Source organism: Mustela nivalis (assembly GCF_964662115.1).
Source record: "Mustela nivalis genome assembly, chromosome: 7".
NCBI lineage: Eukaryota > Metazoa > Chordata > Mammalia > Carnivora > Mustelidae > Mustela > Mustela nivalis.
The window spans coordinates 142,582,323-142,603,347 of record NC_139026.1 but is presented as its reverse complement, the minus strand read 5'-3'; the positions used below and the strand labels follow the sequence as shown (position 1 = coordinate 142,603,347).

At 40.4% G+C, this 21,025-nt stretch overlaps 1 protein-coding gene across 1 annotated transcript in view; it reads right to left on the bottom strand.

The window, feature by feature from the left end:
* Window positions 1-20,062, bottom strand: part of IL15RA (interleukin 15 receptor subunit alpha) — a 48,437-nt gene extending 28,375 nt beyond the window's left edge. The window contains exon 1 of the mRNA XM_082738754.1: window positions 19,168-20,062. Within this exon, the coding sequence (XP_082594880.1) occupies window positions 19,168-19,273 (106 nt within the window). The 5' untranslated portion in view covers window positions 19,274-20,062. The remainder of the gene's footprint in view (window positions 1-19,167) is intronic.
* Window positions 20,063-21,025: the final 963 nt, after the last annotated feature.

Sequence of the window (21,025 nt, the reverse complement as noted above, 5' to 3'; positions counted from 1 at the left end):
TCCAGGTAACTGTTGCAAAACCAATGTCATGAAGCTTTAGTCCTATGTTTTCTTCTAAGAGTTTTATTTATTTTAGGTCTTATATTTCCATCACTTATTGATTTCTGTTAATTTTTTTATATGGTATTATGTAAGGTACCAACCTCATTATTATTTTTTTTTAAAGATTTTATCTATTTATTTGACAGGGATCACAAGTAGGCAGAGAGGCAGGCAGGGGGTAGGGGAAGCAGGCTTCCCGTGGAGCAGAGAGCCCGATGCGGGGCTCCATCCCAGGACCAGAGGCTTCAACCCACTGAGCCACCCAGGTGCCCCACCAACCTCATTGTTTTGCATGTGGATGTCCACCTTCCCCAGCACTGTTTGTTCAAAAGACTGTCCTTTCCTGATTGAATCTTCTTGACACCCTTGTCAAAAATCATTTTGTCATACACGTGGTGGTTTATTTGGGGGCTTTCTATTCTATTTCATTCATTTGTATGTCTTCCTTAATGCTCATACTACACTGTTGTGATTACTATTGCTTTGTAGTAAATTTTGAAATCCATGTGTGTGAGTCCTCCAGTATTGTTTTTCAAAATTGTTTTGACTATTTGGGGTTCTTGTGATTCCATATGAATTTTAGGATGGGCTTTTCTATTTTGGTAAAAGACATCATTGGGATTTCGGTAGGAATTGCATTCAATCTGTAGACCACTTTGGGTAGTATTGACATTTTAATAACATTAAATCTTTCAATCCGTGACCATGGGATGCGTTTCCATTGGTTTGTGTCTTCTTTCATTTCTGTCTGCAGTGATTGTTAGTTTTTACTGTACAGGTCTTTCAGGTCCTTGGTTAAGTGTATTCCTAAGTATTTTAATTTTTTTGATGCTATCGAAAATGGAATTGTTTTTGTAATCTTCTTTTAGATTATTCACTGTAATTATATAGAAATGCATCTGATTTTTGTAGGTTGACTTTGTGTCCTGCTACTTTTCTGAATTCATTCATTAGTTCTAACAGTTTTTTTTACCATCTGCAAACAGAGGTGATTTTACTTCTTCCTTTCTGATTTGGGTGCTCTTTATTTCTTTTCCTTGCCTACCTGCTATGCTAGAAATTTCAGTGCTATGTTGAGTACACATAGTGAAAGCAGACATCCTTGCCTTGTTCCTGATCTTAGAGGAAAAGTTTTCAGTCTTTCACCACTGAATGTCATGTTCACTGTTTTTTAATGTATGACTTTTATTATGTTAATGACGTTTCCTTCTATTCCTAGTATTTTGAGTATTTTTCTCTAATCATGAAAGGTTGTTGAACTTTTGTCAGATGCTTTTTCTGTATCAGTTGAGATGCTCATGTGTTTTCCCCCCTTCATGCTGTTAATGGGGTATATTACACAGATCAGTTTTCATATGTTGAACCATCTTTGCATTCCCGGAATAAATCCCACTTGGTCATGGTGTATGATCCTTTAAAAATGCTGTTGAATTCAGTTTGCTAGTATTTTGTTAAGGATTTTTACATCAATATTCTGTCTGTAATGTTCTGTTCTTACAGTTTCCTTATCTGGCCTTGTTATCAGGGTAATGCTGGCCTCAGGCTAAGTTAGGAAATGTTCTCTCTTCTTTAATTTTTTTCTACCTTCTGGTAGGTTTTGTTTCTCAAGGGATTTGTCTGTTTCATCTAGGTTGTCCAATTATTTGTACAAAATTATCCATAGTACTCTCTTATAATCCTTTTCAGTTATATAGAATTGGTAGTAATGTCTACACTTTCATTTCTGATTGCATAATATAAGTTATCTCTCTTTTTTTCTTAGTTCATCTAGCTAAAAGTTAGTCATTTTGGTTGATCTTTTTGAAGAACCAACTTTTGGTTTTATCTTTTTGAAGAACCAACTTTTGGTTTTATTAATTTTCTTGTATTTCTGTTCTCTAGTTCATTTATCTCTGCTCGAATCTTTGTTATTTCCTTCCTTTTGCTTACTTTGGGTTTCATTTGTTCTTTTTCTAGTGCTCTGAGGTGTAAAGTTAAGTTGTTGACTTTAGATCTTTCTTACTTTTTAATGTAAGCATGGATAGCTATAAATTTCCCCCTTAGCTCCATTTTCACTATGTCCCATAAGTTTTGGTATGCATGTTTTCATTTTCATTCATCTCTAAGTATTTTCTAATTTCCCTATGATTTCTTCTTTGATCTTTTGGTTGTTTAAAAGTGTGTTGTCTGGGTCACCTGGGTGGCTCAGTTAGTTAAGTGGCTGCCTTCGGCTCACGTCATGATCCCACTGTCCTGGGATTGAGTCCCACATTGGGCTCCTTGCTTGGCAGGGAGCTTGCTTCTCTCTCTCTCTCTGCCTGCCACTCTGTCTGCCTGTGCTCTCTCTCTCTCTCTTTCTCTCTCTAACAAATAAATAAATAAATAAAATCTTTTTTAAAAAGTGTGTTGCCTAATTTTCACAAGTTTTCTAGTTTTCTTTCTGTTACTGATTTCTTACTTTGTCCTGCTATGATCAGATTAGATACTTTGTATGATATCTGTCTTTTTAAATCTATTGAGACTTAATTTGTGGCCTAATATATGGTCCATCCTGCAAAATGTCCTATGTGGATTGAGAAGAATGTATATTTTGGTGGTCTTTTATTAGATACATAATTACTTATCTTCTTGCTATCTCGAACTTTTTATTAATATATAATGTCCTTTTTTGTGTCTAAACTTTTTTGATTTAAAGTCTATTTTGGGGGCGCCTGGGTGGCTCAGTGGGTTAAGCCGCTGCCTTCGGCTCAGGTCATGATCTCAGGGTCCTGGGATCGAGTCCCGCATCAGGCTCTCTGCTCAGCAGGGAGCCTGCTTCCTTCTCTCTCTGCCTGCCTCTCAGTGTACTTGTAATTTCTGTCTGTCAAATAAATAAATAAAATCTTAAAAAAAAAAAAAATAAAGTCTATTTTGCCTGGTATTAGTTAGTACAGCCATCCTACTCTCTTTTGATTACTATTTTCATAGAATGTCTTTTTATTTATTTATTTATTTATTTATTATTATTATTTTTTAGAATGTCTTTTTACATCTTTTCACTTTTAATCTATTTGTGTCTTAGGATCTTAAGTTTGTCTCTTACAGACAGTATATAATCAGATCATGTGTGTGTGTGTGAGGGTGTTTTTCCAATCTCCATTTCCATTAAAAAGTTTAATCCATTTACATTTAAAGTAATACCAATAAGGAGGGACTGACTTCTGTCATTTGTTCTTTGTTTTCTCTGTGCCTTATAGATTTTTTGCCCCTCATTTTCTGCATTACTGTCTTTTTTTATGTTTAGCCTATTTGATGTCATGAAATGTTTAAATTTCTTAATTTCTTTTATGTCTATTCTATAGCTATTTTATTTGTGGGTACCATGGGGATTACACTTAACATCCTAAAGTTATAACACTCTAATTTTCATTCACACCAACTTATCTTCAATGACATAAAAACTCTGCTCTTTTATAGCTCTATCACTATTGTTAGTGTCACAAAATCACATCTTTATACATTGGGTGCCCCAAGACACAAGCTAATAATTCTTCAAAATGCATTAGTCTCTTAAATTATGCAGAAAACAAGATTTGGAGTTTTAAACCAAAGTTACACTAATGTTACCTTTTACATGAGTTTTTTTTTCTTTAAATATATTAGTCTCTTAAATCATGTAGAAAACAAAAAGTACAGTTACAAACCATTGTTCAGTAATACCAGCTTCAGTAATTGTCCATGAATTTACCTCTATTGAGATATTTGTTTCTCCACACAGCTTCAAGGTATGTCCCAGTGTCCTTTTGTTTTGCCTTGGAGGACTCCGAACATATACTGAAGGTTGGGTTCAGTGGTAGTGAACTCCCTCAGCTTTTGCTGATCTATAATGTCTTAATTTCTCTCTGACTTTTGAAGGACAGTTTTTCTGGATACAGGATTCTTAGTTGGCAGTTCTTTTCTTTTAGTATTGTGAATATATTGGTCTACTGCCTTCTAGCCTCTAAAGTTTTTGATGAGAAATATACTGATTATCTTATTGGGGAAACCCTTGTAAATGATAATTTCCTTCTCGCTTGCTGCTTTCAAGATTTTCTCTTTGGCTCTGGCTTTTGAAAGTTGGGTTCTATTGTGTCTCGGTGAAGCTCTCTGAGTTCATCTTGCTTGAAGTTACTTGAGTTTCCTGGAGGTTTATATTCATGTCTTTCATCAAATTTGGGAAATTTACAACCTTTATTTCTTCAAATATTCTCTCTGCTTCTTTCTCTCTTACTTCTTTTAAGACTCACACAATGTGGATTTCTTGATGGTGTCCCACAGGCCCCTCAGGCTCTGTTTACCTTTTTTCAATTTTTTTCTTTCTGTTTCTCAGACTTGATTATTTCTGTGGTTTCTGTCTTCAAATTTGTTAATTCTTTTTTCTAACTGTTCAAATCTGACTTTGAATCTCTCTATGAACTTGTTATTTGAGTTATTGTATTTTTCAGCTCCAGAATTTATTTTTGGTTTCTTTATAGGTTTTCCCTCTCTTTATTAATATTTCCATTTAGTTCATACATTTTCTTTGACTTTCTCCAGTTTTGCCCATATCGCATGGTTTGCTGTTATTTATTTGTTTATTCTTTTGACTGTTGCAGGCTGTGATTTTGCCAGGGGTCATCCTGAGATGTGATCTTAAGGTATTCTCACATCCTTTCTAAATTTTTCCTCTGAGCTTGTATGCTCACTTTCTAATGTTCCCTGAATATGTAGTTGTTTATGAATGTCTTAGTCTTTAATGTCTGGCTCCCAAAAGGAAGAAATAGGAAAAAGAAGTGGTGAGGGAAAAGGATGCTGGCTCTCTAAATTCCCCTGGAAGTCATATCAACTGGTTTGGGAAGGGCTTGCAACAACAGGGAGAGGTGCAGAACAATGGCCTTCCACCTCTTTGGCAGCAAGTCTGTGTTCAGAAGCACCAATCAGCAGTCACAGCACAGATCCCTGGTATTTATAGGACAGGTTCCCTTTTTCCCCTACCCTGGCTCCTGCAAGCTGTGTGCAGGCTGCTCCAGGAACACACACACAGCTGCCTGCCATGTAGCTGGTGGTGGCAGATGGGTGGCGACTCCTTAGAGCTGAAACTGACCACTGTTCACCTTCCAAGTCTCCCCTGGAAGTTGCAAGCTTTCAGTATACACCAGAGTTCCAAAATAGTTCTATCAGACAGATTCTGCCAGTGCAACTATTGTCCAGGACAGTAAACAGATTCCTCATACTTCCTACTCTACACCTTCCCTGAATCCTACTTCAGCCTACTGTTAGGAATAAATGTTTCTCTGGGTATACAACTCTATGCAGATGGTTTTTGTCCTCAGAACTTTGATGCTTTGAAGCTTTTAGTGTTGATGTTTTACTAAAAAGCCAAATTATTGTTTCTTTGTTAGCAATTTTTTACCAATTTGTCTTTTCTCTCAAGATACTTAAGATCTATGTTTTGGTGCTCTGCAGATTCATCACAGTGGTTCTTGGAGTGGATTTCTTTTTGTTTCTCTTTCTACTTATTTAGGTTTCTTTCAAAAAGTTTTATGATTTTCTGTATAAGGGAGTGATGTATCTTTTGTTGATTTATTCCTCGATAATTAATTTGGGGCAGGAAGGTGTGCTTTGTAAATGTCATCTTTTAGAAATATGTATTATCAAAATGCTTTTGCCCGTGCCCAGAAAGAATATTGATTCTTGAATATTGGCTTTTAATTCAGTGATCTAGCTCAATCCTTACTAATTTATATGCAAATTTTTATAATGGAATAACAATCATATGTCTGAAAATAATGAGAGCTTGAAAAGTTCTCTTCCAATCTGTACAATGTTTGTTTTTCTTGTCTTACTATATTGGTTGGGACTTCTTGTATAAGGTTGAAGAGGAGGGGTTATCCTGTGAAACTTTGCCTTGTTCATGTTTTGAAAGGGAATCTTCAGGAATCTATCCTATTTCTTCTTGAGTTAGTTTTGCTAAATTGTTTTTTGTTTGATTGTTTGTTTGTTTGTTTTTAGAGGGGGAGGGGCAGAGGGAGAAGGAGAGAGAGCCTTAAGTAGGCTCCAGGCCCAGCAGGCTTCATCATGATGAGTGGAAATCACGAGTTGTACACTTAGACACCCAGGCATCTCAGTAAATTGTTTTTAAATAAGGATTTGTCAAAAAAAAAAAAAAAAGATAAGGATTTGTCATCTAAACTGCAAACTTTTTAGCATGAAAGTGTTTTAAATGTTGTATTTATGACGTCTTTTACATGCCTAATTTTGTTTATTTATGCATTCTCTCTTATTCTCAATTAATTCTGCTAGAGGTTTATTCATTTTAGTAGATTTTTCAAAATCCAACTTTTGGATTTCTTGCCATCTCTCTAATGTACATCTTTTTCAGTATTATTTATATCTGCTTTTATCCTTATTTTTTTCCCCTTCTACTTCTTTTGGACCTAGTCTGCTTTAAAAAAAAAAAAAAAAAGATTTTATTTATTATTTGACACAGAGAGAGAGAGAGAGAGAGAAAGAGAGGGAGAGATAACCTGAGTTGCGGGGCAGGGTGGGGGGAAGGGTCAGAGGCAGAGTGAGAAGCAGACTCTTTGTTGAGCAGGGAGCCCAGTGCAGGACTCAAATAAAGGACTCTGGGATCATGACCTGAGCCAAAGGCAGACACTTGACAAACTGAGCCACCCAGGCACTACCCCTATTCTGCTTTATAGGATGCTTACCTCATAATGTGAAGCTTTCCTTATTTTCTAATGTAGGCACTTATGGCTCTAAGTTTCCAGATGATGGTGTTTGGTGCTTTTGTGTTGTTTTGTCCAAGTCAAATTTTTTTTTTTCTGACTTGTATTCCTTGTGGTCAGAGAAGTTGGTCTATATGATAACTATCATTTGAAATGTATTAAGGCTGATTTTATGGCCTGGGAAACACATAGTCTTTTTATAAATATTCTCTGTGTGTTGGAAAAGAATCTGTGTTATTTACTTCTTAGACAATTTGATAAGCCTGTTAATTGTTTTCACTTTTATATTTTTACTGATTTATTTTCACATTTGAGCCATCAAATACTTAGAGGTATGTTAAAATTTTCCATCATGATTGTATACTTGCTAATATATATTATATATAATAGTTTTGACCATTTTTTCTTTTTCAAAATAATTTCTATGTCTTTCTTGATATTCCCTGTATTATGTTAATACTCTCACATACTTTCTTTTGTTTCTTTTTTTGTCCTCAAATATAATTCTTTTATTTTTTATTTTTTTTATTTTATTTTTTTATTTTTAAATTTTAAATTTTTAATTTAATTTTTACTTTATTTTCTTTTTTAAAAATTTAATTTAATTTTTTCAGTGTTCCAGGATTCACTGTTTACGCACCACACCCAGTGCTTTGACTCATATAGTTCGAGACTGTGTTTTAGAATTGCTACCATCCAGGGACGCCTGGGTGGCTCAGTTGGTTGGACGACTGCCTTCAGCTCAGGTCATGATCCCGGAGTCCTGGGATCGACTCCCACTTCGGGCTCCCAGCTCCACGGGGAGTCTGCTTCTCCCTCTGACCTTCTCCTCGCTCATGCTCTCTCTCACTGTCTCTCTCTCAAATTTAAAAAAAAAATCTTTAGAATTGCTACCATCCCATGTTAAGCAACCTGTCTCTGGGTAATGGTCAGACCTTTTTAACATGTGTGCTTAATAACATGGAAAAGGGAATCGAAATCTACAGCCTTCTCCCCAGCTATACAAGAAGCTTAGAGATACTTCAATGCCATCACCTGTTATTTTCTCTTCCTTTGAGTCTTTATTTCACTGTCTTTCTTAAATGACAGTTTTGTGCAGCATGGACTTCTGTGTTAGCAAGAAGTTATACCTTCCTTCCATAGTCCCCTGCTGTTGTTGAGGATTTAGCCAGCACTCAAATTTGCATACCTTCATTGATTTTTTTTTTTTTTTTTTTTAAGAATTAGCCAATGAGGCCATCTGGGTCTGGAATTTTTTGCTGAGTTGTTTTACACTACAACTCGAACTCTCTAAGGTATAAGACAACTCAGGTTATTCCTGAATGGACTTTCATATTGTTTCAATGAATTTGTCCATTTTACCTAAGTTGTCATATTCATAGCCATAAAGTAATGCATAATAAATCTTTATGACCCATCAGATATTTCTATGACCTGCAGTGATGTTCCTTTTCATTCCCAGTGTAATTCATGTTTATTCATTTTTCTTCTTGATCAGTCTGGCTGGAGATTTACAATGTTGTTGATTTTTTAGTTTGATCAACTAAAGTTGATCTTTAGTTTAATTGCTATTCTCTGTTGTTTTTCTGTATTCAGTTTCATTGATTTCTGCTCTTATCATTACTATTTCCTTCCTTCTGCTTGGGGTTAATTTGCTCATTGTTGTCTGGTTTCTTCAGGTAGAAGCTTACATCATTGATTTGAGACTTCTTCTCTAATACAAGCACTTAATATGATTAATTTCTTTCTAAGATCTCTTTTAACTGATTCCACAAATTATAACTTGTTTAAGTGTATTTTTATACTCATTCAACTAAAGACATTTTCTATTTTCCTCTTATAATTTCTTCTTTGACCCACAGGTTATTTATAAGTGCTTTGTTGAATTTTGATATACCTGAGGATTTTCCAGATATTTCTCTGTTAAGGCATTCTAATTTAATTCCATTGTGGTTACAGAACATATTTTGTGTAATTTCATTGATCTGGAATTTGTTGAGGCTTGCTTAATGGCCCACAGTATGGTCTCTTTTGGTGAATGTTCCATATGTATTTGAAAAGAATGGGTCTCCTGTTTGTTGGACAGGGGTCTTCTGTAAATGCCACTCAGATGAAAGTTTTGATCTTCTATATATGTACTGGGTTTTTTTCCTATTAGTTTTTTTTTTTTTTAATTACTGAAGGAATAGTGTTAAAGTCTCTGACTATAATCCTGGATTTATATTTTACTTCTTTCAGTTCTACCAGATTTGCTTTATGAATTTTGAAGTTCCCTTGTATGGATGCAAACACAATTAGGATTTTTAGGTCTTCGTGGTGAATTAACTCCCTTATTATGTAATGTCCCTCTTTATCCCTGGTACTATTCCTTCTTGTGATGTCTCTTTTGTTTGCTATGAATACAAATGCTCCAGATTTCTTCTGATTACTGTTTGCATGTTATATCTTTTCCCATCCTTTTTCTTCTAACCTATCTTTATCTGTGTACTCAAAGTTGCTATTTTGTAGTCAGCATATAGTGGAGCTTTTTAAAAAATTTAATTGAAGAATCTCTGTTTTTTAATTGGTATGGTTAGATCACTTATATTTAATGTAATTATTGTAAGCCTACCATTTTGCTAGCTGTTTTCTATTTGTTCCATCTGCTCTTTGCTCACTTTTCCTCTTTCTTGATTGCTTTTGGATTGACTATTATTTATTCCACTTTATCTTCACCATTGCTTATTTTATGTACCACTTCAGATTATTTTTAGAGGTTTCACTGAGGTACACAATACATCTTTATTTTATCAAAGGCTATTTTCACATAATACTGTATCAACTCACATATAGTTAAGAACTCTACCAAGGCATACTTAGAATCACTCTCTCATTTTTTGCGGTCATACATTTTACTGTTACATATTTTATAAAAGCAATACTTTGCTATTTTTGCTTTAGAGAGTCAAATATTTTTTTAGAGTGATTTTAAAGAACAAATATGTTTTATTGGCTTCCATTTTGACCATTTCCAGTGTTTTTCTTTTTAGAGAGCCAAGTTTCTGTTTAGGATTCTATGCCTTTTGCCTAAAGAATGTTTTTCAGTGTTTCTTAGAGTGTAGGTCTGCAGGTGATGAATTCTTTCACTTTTTGTTTGTCAGAGTCATTCTTTTGCTTTTGGTTTTCAAAAGATGACTGGTTATTCTGGCTATAGAACCCTGGCTTGACGGGGTGTTTATGGTTTGTTTTACTTTAGCATTTTAAGGATGTTGATCCATTTTCTTATGGCTTGAATAATTTCTGGTAAGAAGTCTGCTCTAATTCTTATCTTCATTCTTCTGTGTGTAATGTATCTTTAGCAACTTTTGTCACAGTTTTTCTTCATCTTTGCTTTTCAGTGATTTGAATACAATGTGTTTAGATGTTTGGATGGGAGAGGGGTGGGTGTTTATCCTGCTTAATGTTCTCTGAGCTTCCTGGATCTAATATCTTACATTCTCAACTGTTACCTCTTCAAATACTTCTTCTGCTCCTCTCTCTTTTTTTTCTGGAATTCTCGTTACACATACATTAGATCATTTTCTGTTGTCCGATAGCTCTTGGATACATTGTCTCACATTTTTTTCTTTCTCATTTTTTCTTGTTGTGTTTCTGTTAGAGTAATTTCTACTGACCTGTATTCCAATTTACTGATTCTTTCCTTGGATGCATCCGGTGTTCCAGTAAGCCTGTTGAAACCTTTCTTCATGTCTATTACTGTTTGTTTGGTTTCTTTCTAATTTCTAACATTTCCATTGACACTTTCCTATGGTTCCTACCTCTCAGCTAAAATTCCCCATTTGTTCAGAAATACCGTCCATCCTTTCCACCAGAGCCTTTAACAGGTTAGTGATATTTATTTTAACTTCCAGTCTCATAGTTCTGATTTTTGGGTCATCTTTGAATCTTTTTATTTCTTGTCCCTTGATAATGGGATTGTGGTGTTGTCGTGTTTTTGTGTGTCACTTAATTTTTGATTGACTGCTGGACTATGTGTATTGAACTGAGGTAAAACAGTATTTATACCTGAAAATGGGAAAACTTCTTTGGCTAGACTGATGGTGTGGGGGAACTGAGTTGGGCTAGTCAGTTGTTGAATTAGGTTCGGATTTTGTTGTGCTGAGGTTGCCTTCAGAACACCACTGGGTTCTTAAAATCTTTTTTAAAAAAAAAGTATAAAAAGGGGCACCTGAGTGGCTCAGTGGGTTAAAGTCTCTGCCTTCAGCTCGGGTTATGATCTCAGGGTCCTGGGATCGAGCCCCACATCAGGCTTTCCGCTCAGCGGGGAACCGGCTACCTCCTCTCTCTCTCTCTGCCTGCCTCTGCCTACTTGTGATTTCTGTCTGTCAAATAAATAAATAAAATCTTTTAAAAAATGTATAAAAGAACACCACTGGGTTCAAATTCCTCTAGTGTTATCTTGGGCATAGGGTGGGTGCTCGAGGGCCAGAGGGATCTTCTGTGCTCCTAATTCACCCTCTTCTCTCATCGTTCTCTGTGTATCTAAACCCCAAGGGGTATCTCCACACTCTCACCCACCACACTCTCAGGGGTTGACTGCTGTGCTGGTAGTCGGTGCGTGCTGGCCTGGAGTCAAGAGAAGTTTTCTGCTGTCTGTGTCCCATCAGCTAACTCAGGCAGGCCCTGTGTATCTGGCTCTTGGACTTGGAGCTGTCAGTCAGGTTGCTCCTTACTTCCTTGTCATCAACTTCTCCCCTGTATCTTTACAGGTTTTGTGTAGGAAAAAGCCTCCTTCCCCTTGTAGTGGACCTCCAGCAGTATTGGGATAAGATCCTGAGCCAGGACTAAGTATGAGTGGGCTTATTTCTGGACTTACTGGACAGACAATATATTTGTCTGTTTGTTAATCTGACCCCAATACCACACTGTCTTGATTACTGTAGCTTTATAATAAATCTGTTAATCATTTTCAGAGTTTGGTCCCTTACTGAATTTCAGAATCAGTTTCTATAAAAAAAAAAAAAAACCTGTTGAAAGTTTGATTGAAATTGCATTAAATCTATAGATCAAGTTAGGGAAGAAGTGATATCTTAACAATATTGAATCTTCTCAATATCTATAAACACAGTATCTCTCTCAGTTTATTTAAATCTTTAGTAATTCATCTCAGAAATGTTTTGTAGTTTTTGGTTACTGGTTTTATACATTTTTTTGCCAGATATATTCCTAAATATTTCCTGTTGTTTTTTTTTTTTACGTCAACCCAAATGTGTTTTTTTTTTCAAAATTTTTCCAATTTTTTTCAATTTCTGACTGCTTGTTGCTGGTATATTATATGCTGATATTTGTAAGTTAATTGTGTATTCTGAAATTTTGCTAAACTCACTTATTCTAAGAGCATTTTTATAAATTCCATAGGATTTTCTGTGGAGATGATCATGTCATGTGATTATTTGAGTATATTTCATGATTCCATTCTATCCACTCTGCTGGTCCACTAACTGTGATTCTTTCGATCGTACGATTTTGGTGGTTGCTTTAGGGTTCATGGTATATGTCTTTATCTCATCACAGTTCACCTTCAAGTGACATTATACTGCTTCACATATACAGTATATGAACCTTAAGCACTATCCTTCCATTTCTCTTCTTACAGCCTTTGTGCTCTTGTGGTCATACATTTTGCTTCTACGTATATTATAAACACCAAAATAGATTTTTTTTTGCTTTAAATACTTGGTTACATATTTTATTGGGTCTGTATTTTAATAGATATTTACTCTCTATTACTCATCATTTCTAGGTGTTTTGTGGCAATTCAGAGTATCTATCTTTCTGCTGAAAAAGGAAATCTACTAGTGGTCTAATAGATTGTGAACAGGCCTCAAAGAACGATAATAATTGATAATAATAATTGATATATGAATGCACAAGGATGTCCATATACTGAAGCCAGCCCCCTCAGTCACATGATGGCCCCTTATTTACCCTGCAAAGCTGGGCTCTCCAAAAGGGCACTGGAGTGGGTGCCTGGGTGGCTCAGTGGGTTGAAGCCTCTGCCTTCAGCTCAGGTCATGATCCCAGGGTTCTGGGATCGAGCCCTGTATTGGGCTCTCTGCTCAGAAGGGAGCCTACTTCTCCATCTCTCTCTGCCTGCCTCTCTGCCTACTTGTGATCTCTCTCTCTTTCTGTCAAATAAATAAATAAAATTAAAAAAAAAAAAGAGGGCACTGGAGACAGTACATTTGATTGTATCAGTAGCCTTTCTTCCTAGAGACCCTGATCACGTCTTTTGACACTCCAGTGATCATTTCTCTATATATTTTCCCATAACGTTATTCCTTAGATATTCCACATAAGCAAGTGTTGCCTTATTTGCAATCTTGTGAGCTCTTTGGAAGCGGTGAATGTCTCTCAGCATTCTCTGGTGCTCCCACGGTGCTAAGCCTAGTACGTGATAGGTGCCTTCTGGGGCTAGTGGCTTATAAATATCAGACAGGAATGGATGAAGTAATGTCAATAGTTATAAATACAAGATTCTGGGATTTTAGAAACTCTTAAGTAGCCAAAAAAAAAAAAAAATCATATACAAGTCCTAGTGATCATAAATGAAGTCACCAAAATAGCGTGCTGGGTCACAGCTTTCTCTACTTTGTAGAACTCATGAATCAGACTTCTTTATCAAGGTGGCTTACGTAGTCTAATATAATGAGATTCCTTGGCCTAGTCTCATATCTGGAATTCAAAATCCATTCCAATATTTTTTGGGGTCTTATTCTACCATTCATTCATATGTCTACAGTATTCTCAGTGTGGTAGGAGGTATCAGATGTAAGTTCCCCCTCACGAAGCTCACTGTGACACTGAGGCGTCGAAAACATAAAGACCTCTATGTTCACAGCAATGCATTTGCCTTCATTATTTTTCTAGCCGAAATGCCAGCCAAGCCGAGCCAACACGTTCATTTCCTTTTGGCACTCGCTGTCAGTACGCGCTCTTCCCAGGTCATTATCTTTGACTCATCAAGTCTGTTCTTTCTCTCTCAGGCTCCTGAACTGAAATTCCCAGCCCACATTTTGTGCTGTAGATGAATTCATCTTGGTTGGGGTCCTTAAAGATTGATTCGCGAGGGCGTGAAACAGCTGCGTGGTCATAGGCTGAAGGGCAGGCAAAAGGGAAAGTGGAAATTCGGTCTGCACCAGGGCTCGAGAGGAGATCCGCCCCCTCTTCTCTCCCTTACTGAGACAGTCTCGGTTCAGGATTTCACCATTTACAAGAACTGTTGCAAAAGTCTCTAACTTGGCTGCCTGCCCCCAGACCCTCTTGACTACAGTCCACTCTTCACATGCTTTACCACAGTCATCTTTCCCCCATGCCGGTCCAGGAATGTCCCTCCTGCCCAGAGACCTTCAGGGGCTTCCTACTTCTCAGAAGAAAATCAAGTCTTTCCTAGTAGAAAACATTCAGATTACATCAACCGTGCATGATGAGTAACAGGGGTATGACTCCAAGTGTACATGTTCGGGGATTTTTATACATTTATTTACACGGTTACACACTATATAATAAAATCAATTTGGCAAAAGTGCTTAAGCCCAAGACAAATTAGTTGAAGTGATGATGTGATTAAAAAAGAATATCCCCAGAAGCATTTCTGCCACTTTATTTTATTTTATTTTATTTTTTAAAGATTTTATTTATTTATTTGACACAGAGAAATCACAAGTAGATGGAGAGGCAGGCAGAGAGAGAGAGAGAGAGGGAAGCAGGCTCCCCGCTGAGCAGGGAGCCCGATGTGGGACTCGATCTCAGGACTCTGAGATCATGACCTGAGCCGAAGGCAGCGGCTTAACCCACTGAGCCACCCAGGCGCCCTCTGCCACTTTATTTTAGACTTTGAGTTCTCCCTTGTCCTTTTTGCTCTATATAGCTTATTTTCATCCAATTGTTCCTACTCTGTGCTTTTTAGAATATCAAACATTTTGAAACGACTTAAATATCCAGTCTACGCTTTGTAAGGAACCGTTTAAACAAATTGTAAAATATTGTAAAATGTATGCATAAAATATAAAATGTATAAAATGTATGCACAAATGTTATCTATGGTGACTTTATAGTTCTATAACCCAAAATTGGTTCCAATTTATAAAGTCATGGAAACATTACCAAACAAGATCTGCTGTAATTACTTAAAAATGATTCTGAAAAAAACCTTCAAATTCTATAGCCTTTTTGAGCTACTTCTTTTGTAGTTTTATTTTCTTTTTACAAAGTCATTTCAAATTATGACAAAAATGAGAAAAGGCAGACAACTATAGACATACACACACACACTAACAACTCATAGTGTCTCCCTACTCAGTGATAGCTACTTCTAGATCTTCTGGTAAAAATGGAATAATATGATGCATATTACTTGAAAACAACTGCATTTAATTTCTGCAGTCCTCCACAGGTTGAGTTCAATAAATCCCATATTTTGTGCATTTAAGTTTTTATGACTTACTTTTTTTTTTTTTTTTTTTTTTTGCTGTGAGTAGCAGTACAAAACAATAATAACTAGATAAAATTGATCTGAAACCAAAAATGAAAGGTTTGAGCAAAACTCCCCAGAATTCTGAAAAATGGTTTTACACAAAAATTGTAAAACCACCTCAAAGCATACAATACCCTGTGTAACAGAACCCAACATGGTATATTTATCTTCAAACAAATCCTCATCTTTAGCTACTTTTGGCAAATCATCTGCAGCTTTTCAGGTTGTGAGGATCTTTAAGAAGTAAATTCCTTCCTGCCCAAGATGATCGGTTTTCCCTGCAAGTAATGCCTTTTGACTAAGAACAGGTAACAGCAATTTGTTATATCTGTTAGCACTGTAAACTATCTGAGGCTTCACTATTTGTTCTGCTCATGAGAAGAAATGGGCTTCTCTCTGTAATTTCTGATCAGGATCTTAGCACCAAGTAGCAAATTTAATAATTTGTATCCACCTCCCTTCCAAGCTCATTTAGGTGCAGGCTCTTCTGCTAGCCCTTTGTTCATCTTTACCCTATAACCACATTGTCTGGATTATTGTAACCTTATAATAAGTCTCAAAATCAGAAGTGTTCCTTCTCCAACTTAGAGAAAGTCGCTTTTCAAAGTTATTTTGGCTATACTGGGTCTTAGGCATTTCCATGCGAATTTTGGAATCAGTTTGTTAGTTTTTGCAAGAAATTTGGATGTGGGGGAGGAATATGGTTACCTTAGCAATACTGCTTTGTCCTGTCCATGAGCATGGTATGTATCTCCATTTGTTTAGGTCTGCTTTATTTTCTCTTAGCAGTGGTTTGTGGCTTTTAGCATACAGGTCTTTCTCATCTTTTGTCACATTTATCCATAAGTGGTTCATACATTTTGATGCTATTGCAAATGATACATATATTTTAAAATTTCAACCAATTGCTAATGGATAGAGATATAATTGATTTTCATGGACTGATGTTTTGTCTATGGCGACCAACATTTATATGAACATCTGATGTTCAAAATAAGTGTAAGAGCAATTCAGTTGAGATCATCTTTCAACAAATTGTACTGGGATGATTGGATATGCAAAAATCCCAAAACCAAGCCAATATGGAACTTTAAAGCCGCACTTTGTATTATATAAAAAATTAACTCAAAATGATTCACAGACAGAAATATAAAATCTTAAGGCTATAAAACGTCTAGACTTAAACCTTTGTGACCTTGAGTTAGCAAAGATTTCTTAGAGAGGACACTGAAAGCATAATACATAAAAGAAAGAAACTGAACTTCGAAATGAAAATTTTCTGTTCCTCATCAGACACTGTTAAGAGAATGAAAGGACAAGACACAGACTCTGAGAAAATATTTGCAGATTGTATTTGATAAAGGTCTTGTGTCCCAAATATATAAAGAGCTTTTGAAATTCAATAATAATTCAACAACTCAATTTTTAAAAGAGCAAAATGTGTAACCAGACGTTTTACCAAAGAAGATGTATTTGATGGCAAATAAGCAAATGGAAAGATGCTCAACATCACCAGTTATTAGGAAAATACAAATTTAAAACTATGAGAAAAAAATATGAGAGTCTACTACACATCTATTAGAATGGATACAATTAAAGAGACTGACCAACCACACACACACACACACACACACACACACAGTTTGGTAAACAAATGAGGTGACTGAATGTGTTCACTTTATTGTGGTCATCGTTTCACAAGATGAACATATATTAAATCATCGTGTTGTATATCTTAAGCTTACACAATGTTATACGTCAATTGCATCTCAATAAAGCTGGAAAAAAATTTCCAAGGGGGAAAAAGAAAAAAGACTGGCCCTACCAAGTGCTGACAAGGATGTGGAGAAACTGGAATTCACACATCGCTGGTGGGAATATAAAAAACACAGACATGTCATATGATTCAGCCATTTTGCACCCACTGTCTCCACCCAAAAGAAATCCAAGCCTGTGTCCCTGCGCAGGGAATCCATAGTCTCAAAACCGTCACAAAACTGACATATGAATGTTCATAACAGCTTTAAGCATAACAGCCCCAAACCAGAAACAACCCAGACGTCCTGTAACAACCAAATGGATGAAGGAACGGTGTGATACCCATGCAATGAAATACTTCTCAACAATAAAAAGGAATGAACTATTGATACAAATGATAAGACGGAGGGAGAATTCTCAGAACAATTCCCATGGCTGAAAGTAGCCAGACAAGAAAGAGTATGTTTTGTATGACTTCATTTATGTAACATTCTAGAAATGACAGCAAGTCAAGAGCGACGGAAATCCCAGGGAGGTGGCCTGGGGGATAGGGCTGGGTGGGAGGTAAGGGTTACTGAGGACAAGAGGAAATTTTGGTAGTGAGGGGTATGTTTACCTTCATGATCATGATGGTTTCATGAGTGGGGTCATTTACCTCGAAACGTATCAAAGCACATAATTAAATGTATGAAGTTTATTATCTATTACATCTCGCCCAACTCGCTCAGGAAACTACTAAGGAACACGAGGAGCTGCTGAACAGCAGCAGTACCTTTGTGAGGTCAAAAACGAGGAGGCTGTAGGTGATGGGCTTTGGAGGTCCTACCTGCAGAGTTCTCTGCACCTCCTGGGCTCTGAATACAGCTCATGCCACTGTCACACTGTCCTGGTCCAGCTGCCCTAGTCGCTGGCTACGGGGCACACGGGCTAGGGAGACGAGAGGAACTGACCAGGTCACCAGCGTAAGTCAGATTCTCAGATGCGGCGCAGGGAATCCATAGTCTCAAGAAAATAAAGGTTAAGGAAACATGGCAGAGCTACCGAGATCACACCAAGCCAGCTGGCGGCCACTGTGGATGGAACCTCTGGGCAAGTCCTGGGTAGGCAGACTGGCCCGACTGGATGTAAAGTCCTGGGAGTCTTGCCTTAAAATACGCCCCTCCACCCCAACCCCCCATAACATGGGGTGATCTAACTCTTGGAGAATGTATAAATGGGCTTTAATGGGTCCCCGGCCCCCAAATTAGATCCTGTGCCTTCATGCATTTTTCTGGGGAGAGGGTTCCTGGCTTTCATCGGACACTGCGAAGCTCCCCGACGGTAAGAAGAGCCAACAAGGGGAAAGCCGGCCCACCGCTCCGGTCTCCTCCCTTCTCTAGCTCCCCGGGAAGAAAACCGATGAGTCACTACTTCGGTTCTTCCTGCCGAGATTCCATCTATGCGACCTACGTTCGTCTGCAATACACGAGCCGTCACCGCCGTGCCTCCTTCCCCTGCCGGAGCGCGCCCTCCGCCAGCCCCCGGGCGCCCGCGCCCTCGCACGGCTTCCTGCGGCTCAAGCCTGTGGAGCGGCTCCCGCTGCCTCCCGAGGGCAACCTGCCCAACACGTTTTCTGTCCCCAGGGACGCAGTCTCTACCGCGTCCCGTCCTGCCGCCACCCACTCGTCGTATTTGCTTTTGGTCGAGGGCAGAGACCGGGTGGTTTTCCGCGCTCCGCCGCGGGCACCGCTCGCCGTGCGGCAAGTGCGCGGCGTTCCCGGCGGGGCTCGGAGAACCGCCTTCACGCGTTTCCCGAAAGTGCTGTGAAACAACCCCTCACCCCCGCCCCGGAGCCCCCGGAGCCCCCGGAGCCCCCGGAGCCCCCGGAGCCCCCAGTGCAAACGCAGCTTCTTGCCTTTGCCCCGCGAATGGGGAAGGCGTGGGATTCAAAGCGCGGCCGCCGGTGCCGCTGCCCCGCGTGAGCGCGCGAGCCGGGGCCGGTCGGCGGCCGGCGCTGCCCTCCCGACCGCTGCCTGCGGGTGTCCCCGTCCCCGTCCCCGCGGGCGCTGCGCCCCTTCCGCCGGCACCGAGCGGCGGCCGGGGCGGTGCGGCGCGCCCTGCCCCCCGCCCCCCTGCCCCCCGCCAGGGGCGCGCGCCTCTCCCTACCCGGCGTCGCGGGCTGGAGCAGCAGCAGCAGCAGCAGCAGCGACAGCAGCGGCGGCGGCGCGGGCAGCGCGCGGACCCTGCAGCCCCAGGGCGGCCGCGGGGCCATGGCCGGACGCTGGGCCGCTCTCCCGGCCGCGGGGCCCTGGGCTCGCAGCGGCCCCGACGCCGCGCCGGCCGCGCGGGCAGACGCCGGACCGTCCCGGAGGAGGTGGCGGGCGCAGCTGCCGGGACCGGCCGCCCCGCGAGTGGCATTCGCTTTCGCTTTTGCTTTAGCCCCCGGAGGGCCGGGGAGCGGTGAGGAGCCGCGACGGCTCCGTGACTCAGCATCCCCACCCCCTCCTCTCGAGAAAGCCCCGGCCGCCGCCGTGCCCCCCGCGCCGCCGCCCGCGTCCCCCGAGCGCCGCTGGCTGCGCGGGGCGGGGACCGTGCCCTGCCGGGGCCTGGGGTCCTCCCCCTCCGCCTGTCTCCTCGCCCCTGGGGACCCCAGAAGTCCGTGTGGCCTTGCGTCTCGTCGCAGAGGGGGTCGGCGCCGTCGGGAAGCGAACGCTGATCGGGGAGCGCGGCTGGCGGGCGTTCGCGGCCGGTGTCTGCGGCGCCGGTCACCTCCCGCGCGCGTCCCCGCCCGCCGCTCCGACCTCAGAGTAACAAGTGTCCCGGCGCTGCCCGGCAGGCGGGCGAGTGGCCCTGGGCTCCGCGGCTGCCTGCGGTCCGGGTGACCGCGGCGGTGTCGCCGCGCTGTGGCTGTCGGGTGTCCTGCCGCCTGTGCCACCTGCTCGTGCCTGCTGCGTCTCCGGCAGCAGCACTTTGTCTGAATCCGGTCGCGAATGTCTTCCCCCAAGGAAATGTCAAGACAGTTGAAGGGGGCGTGGGAGGCCGGAGCAGGTCGAAGGCCTCCTCTCCGCGCCCTGGTGCTTCTCTTTCAATGAGATCTACTCTGCCGTCTTCCTCTTTTGCAAGTGGGTTTTTAATATTTTTTCTTTCTTGCTTTCTTTCTTGGGACCTCAAGTGAAGCCTGACATTACTGGAGACCCGGTCTGTGATGAGAGAGCTCTGGGCGCGCAGTCAGAAATTCCCAGGTACAGGAGGAAATCAGGGAAGACGAGCCATCTCGGGGCTACAGTCCGTTTCCCCAGGGGTGACACCCAGAATCACGACAATACAGTGTCACAACCAGGAAATCGACCTTCAGGAAGATCCTCAGGCCTACAGCACATTTTGTGGGCTTTCCATGCACTCACACACTTCCGAATTTAGCTCTGCAAAGGTCTGTCTCACACGGATCCGTAGCGGACCACACTGTCAAGACGGAGCATAGGACCTTCTCCAGGGTCCCTCCTTCTCCTCTGTTCCAGCCACAGTGGCCTTCCTCTCTCAGCCTCGCTCTACACCCTGGCAACCGCGGACCTATGCTCCGTCTCTAGGATTTGGTCCCTTGAAGAATGCTTTAAGTGAAACTGTGCAGTTCGTAACCTTTAGAGGTGGACTTTTTTCCTCCCAGTGAAATCCCCTGGAGATCCCTTGGGGCTGTCCTGTCAGTGGTTTGTTCCATTTATAAGGAGCACTGATAGTTTCTTTTTCTAAAATGTAGGCATCTCTGCCATCTACACTCCTGTAACCCCCCTTACACACGCATTAGTTTCCTAGACCTGTTGTAACAAAGTACCCAATAGTGCAATTGCAGGGTCATAGGGAAGCTCTATTTTTAATTTCCTAAGGAATCTCCACACTGTTTTCCAAAGTGGCTACACTGACTTGCATTCCCACCAACAGTGGAAGAGGGTTCCCCTTTCTCCACATCCTCTCCAACACATGTTTTTTCCTGTCCTGTTGATAATCCTAAAATTTGTATGGAACCAGA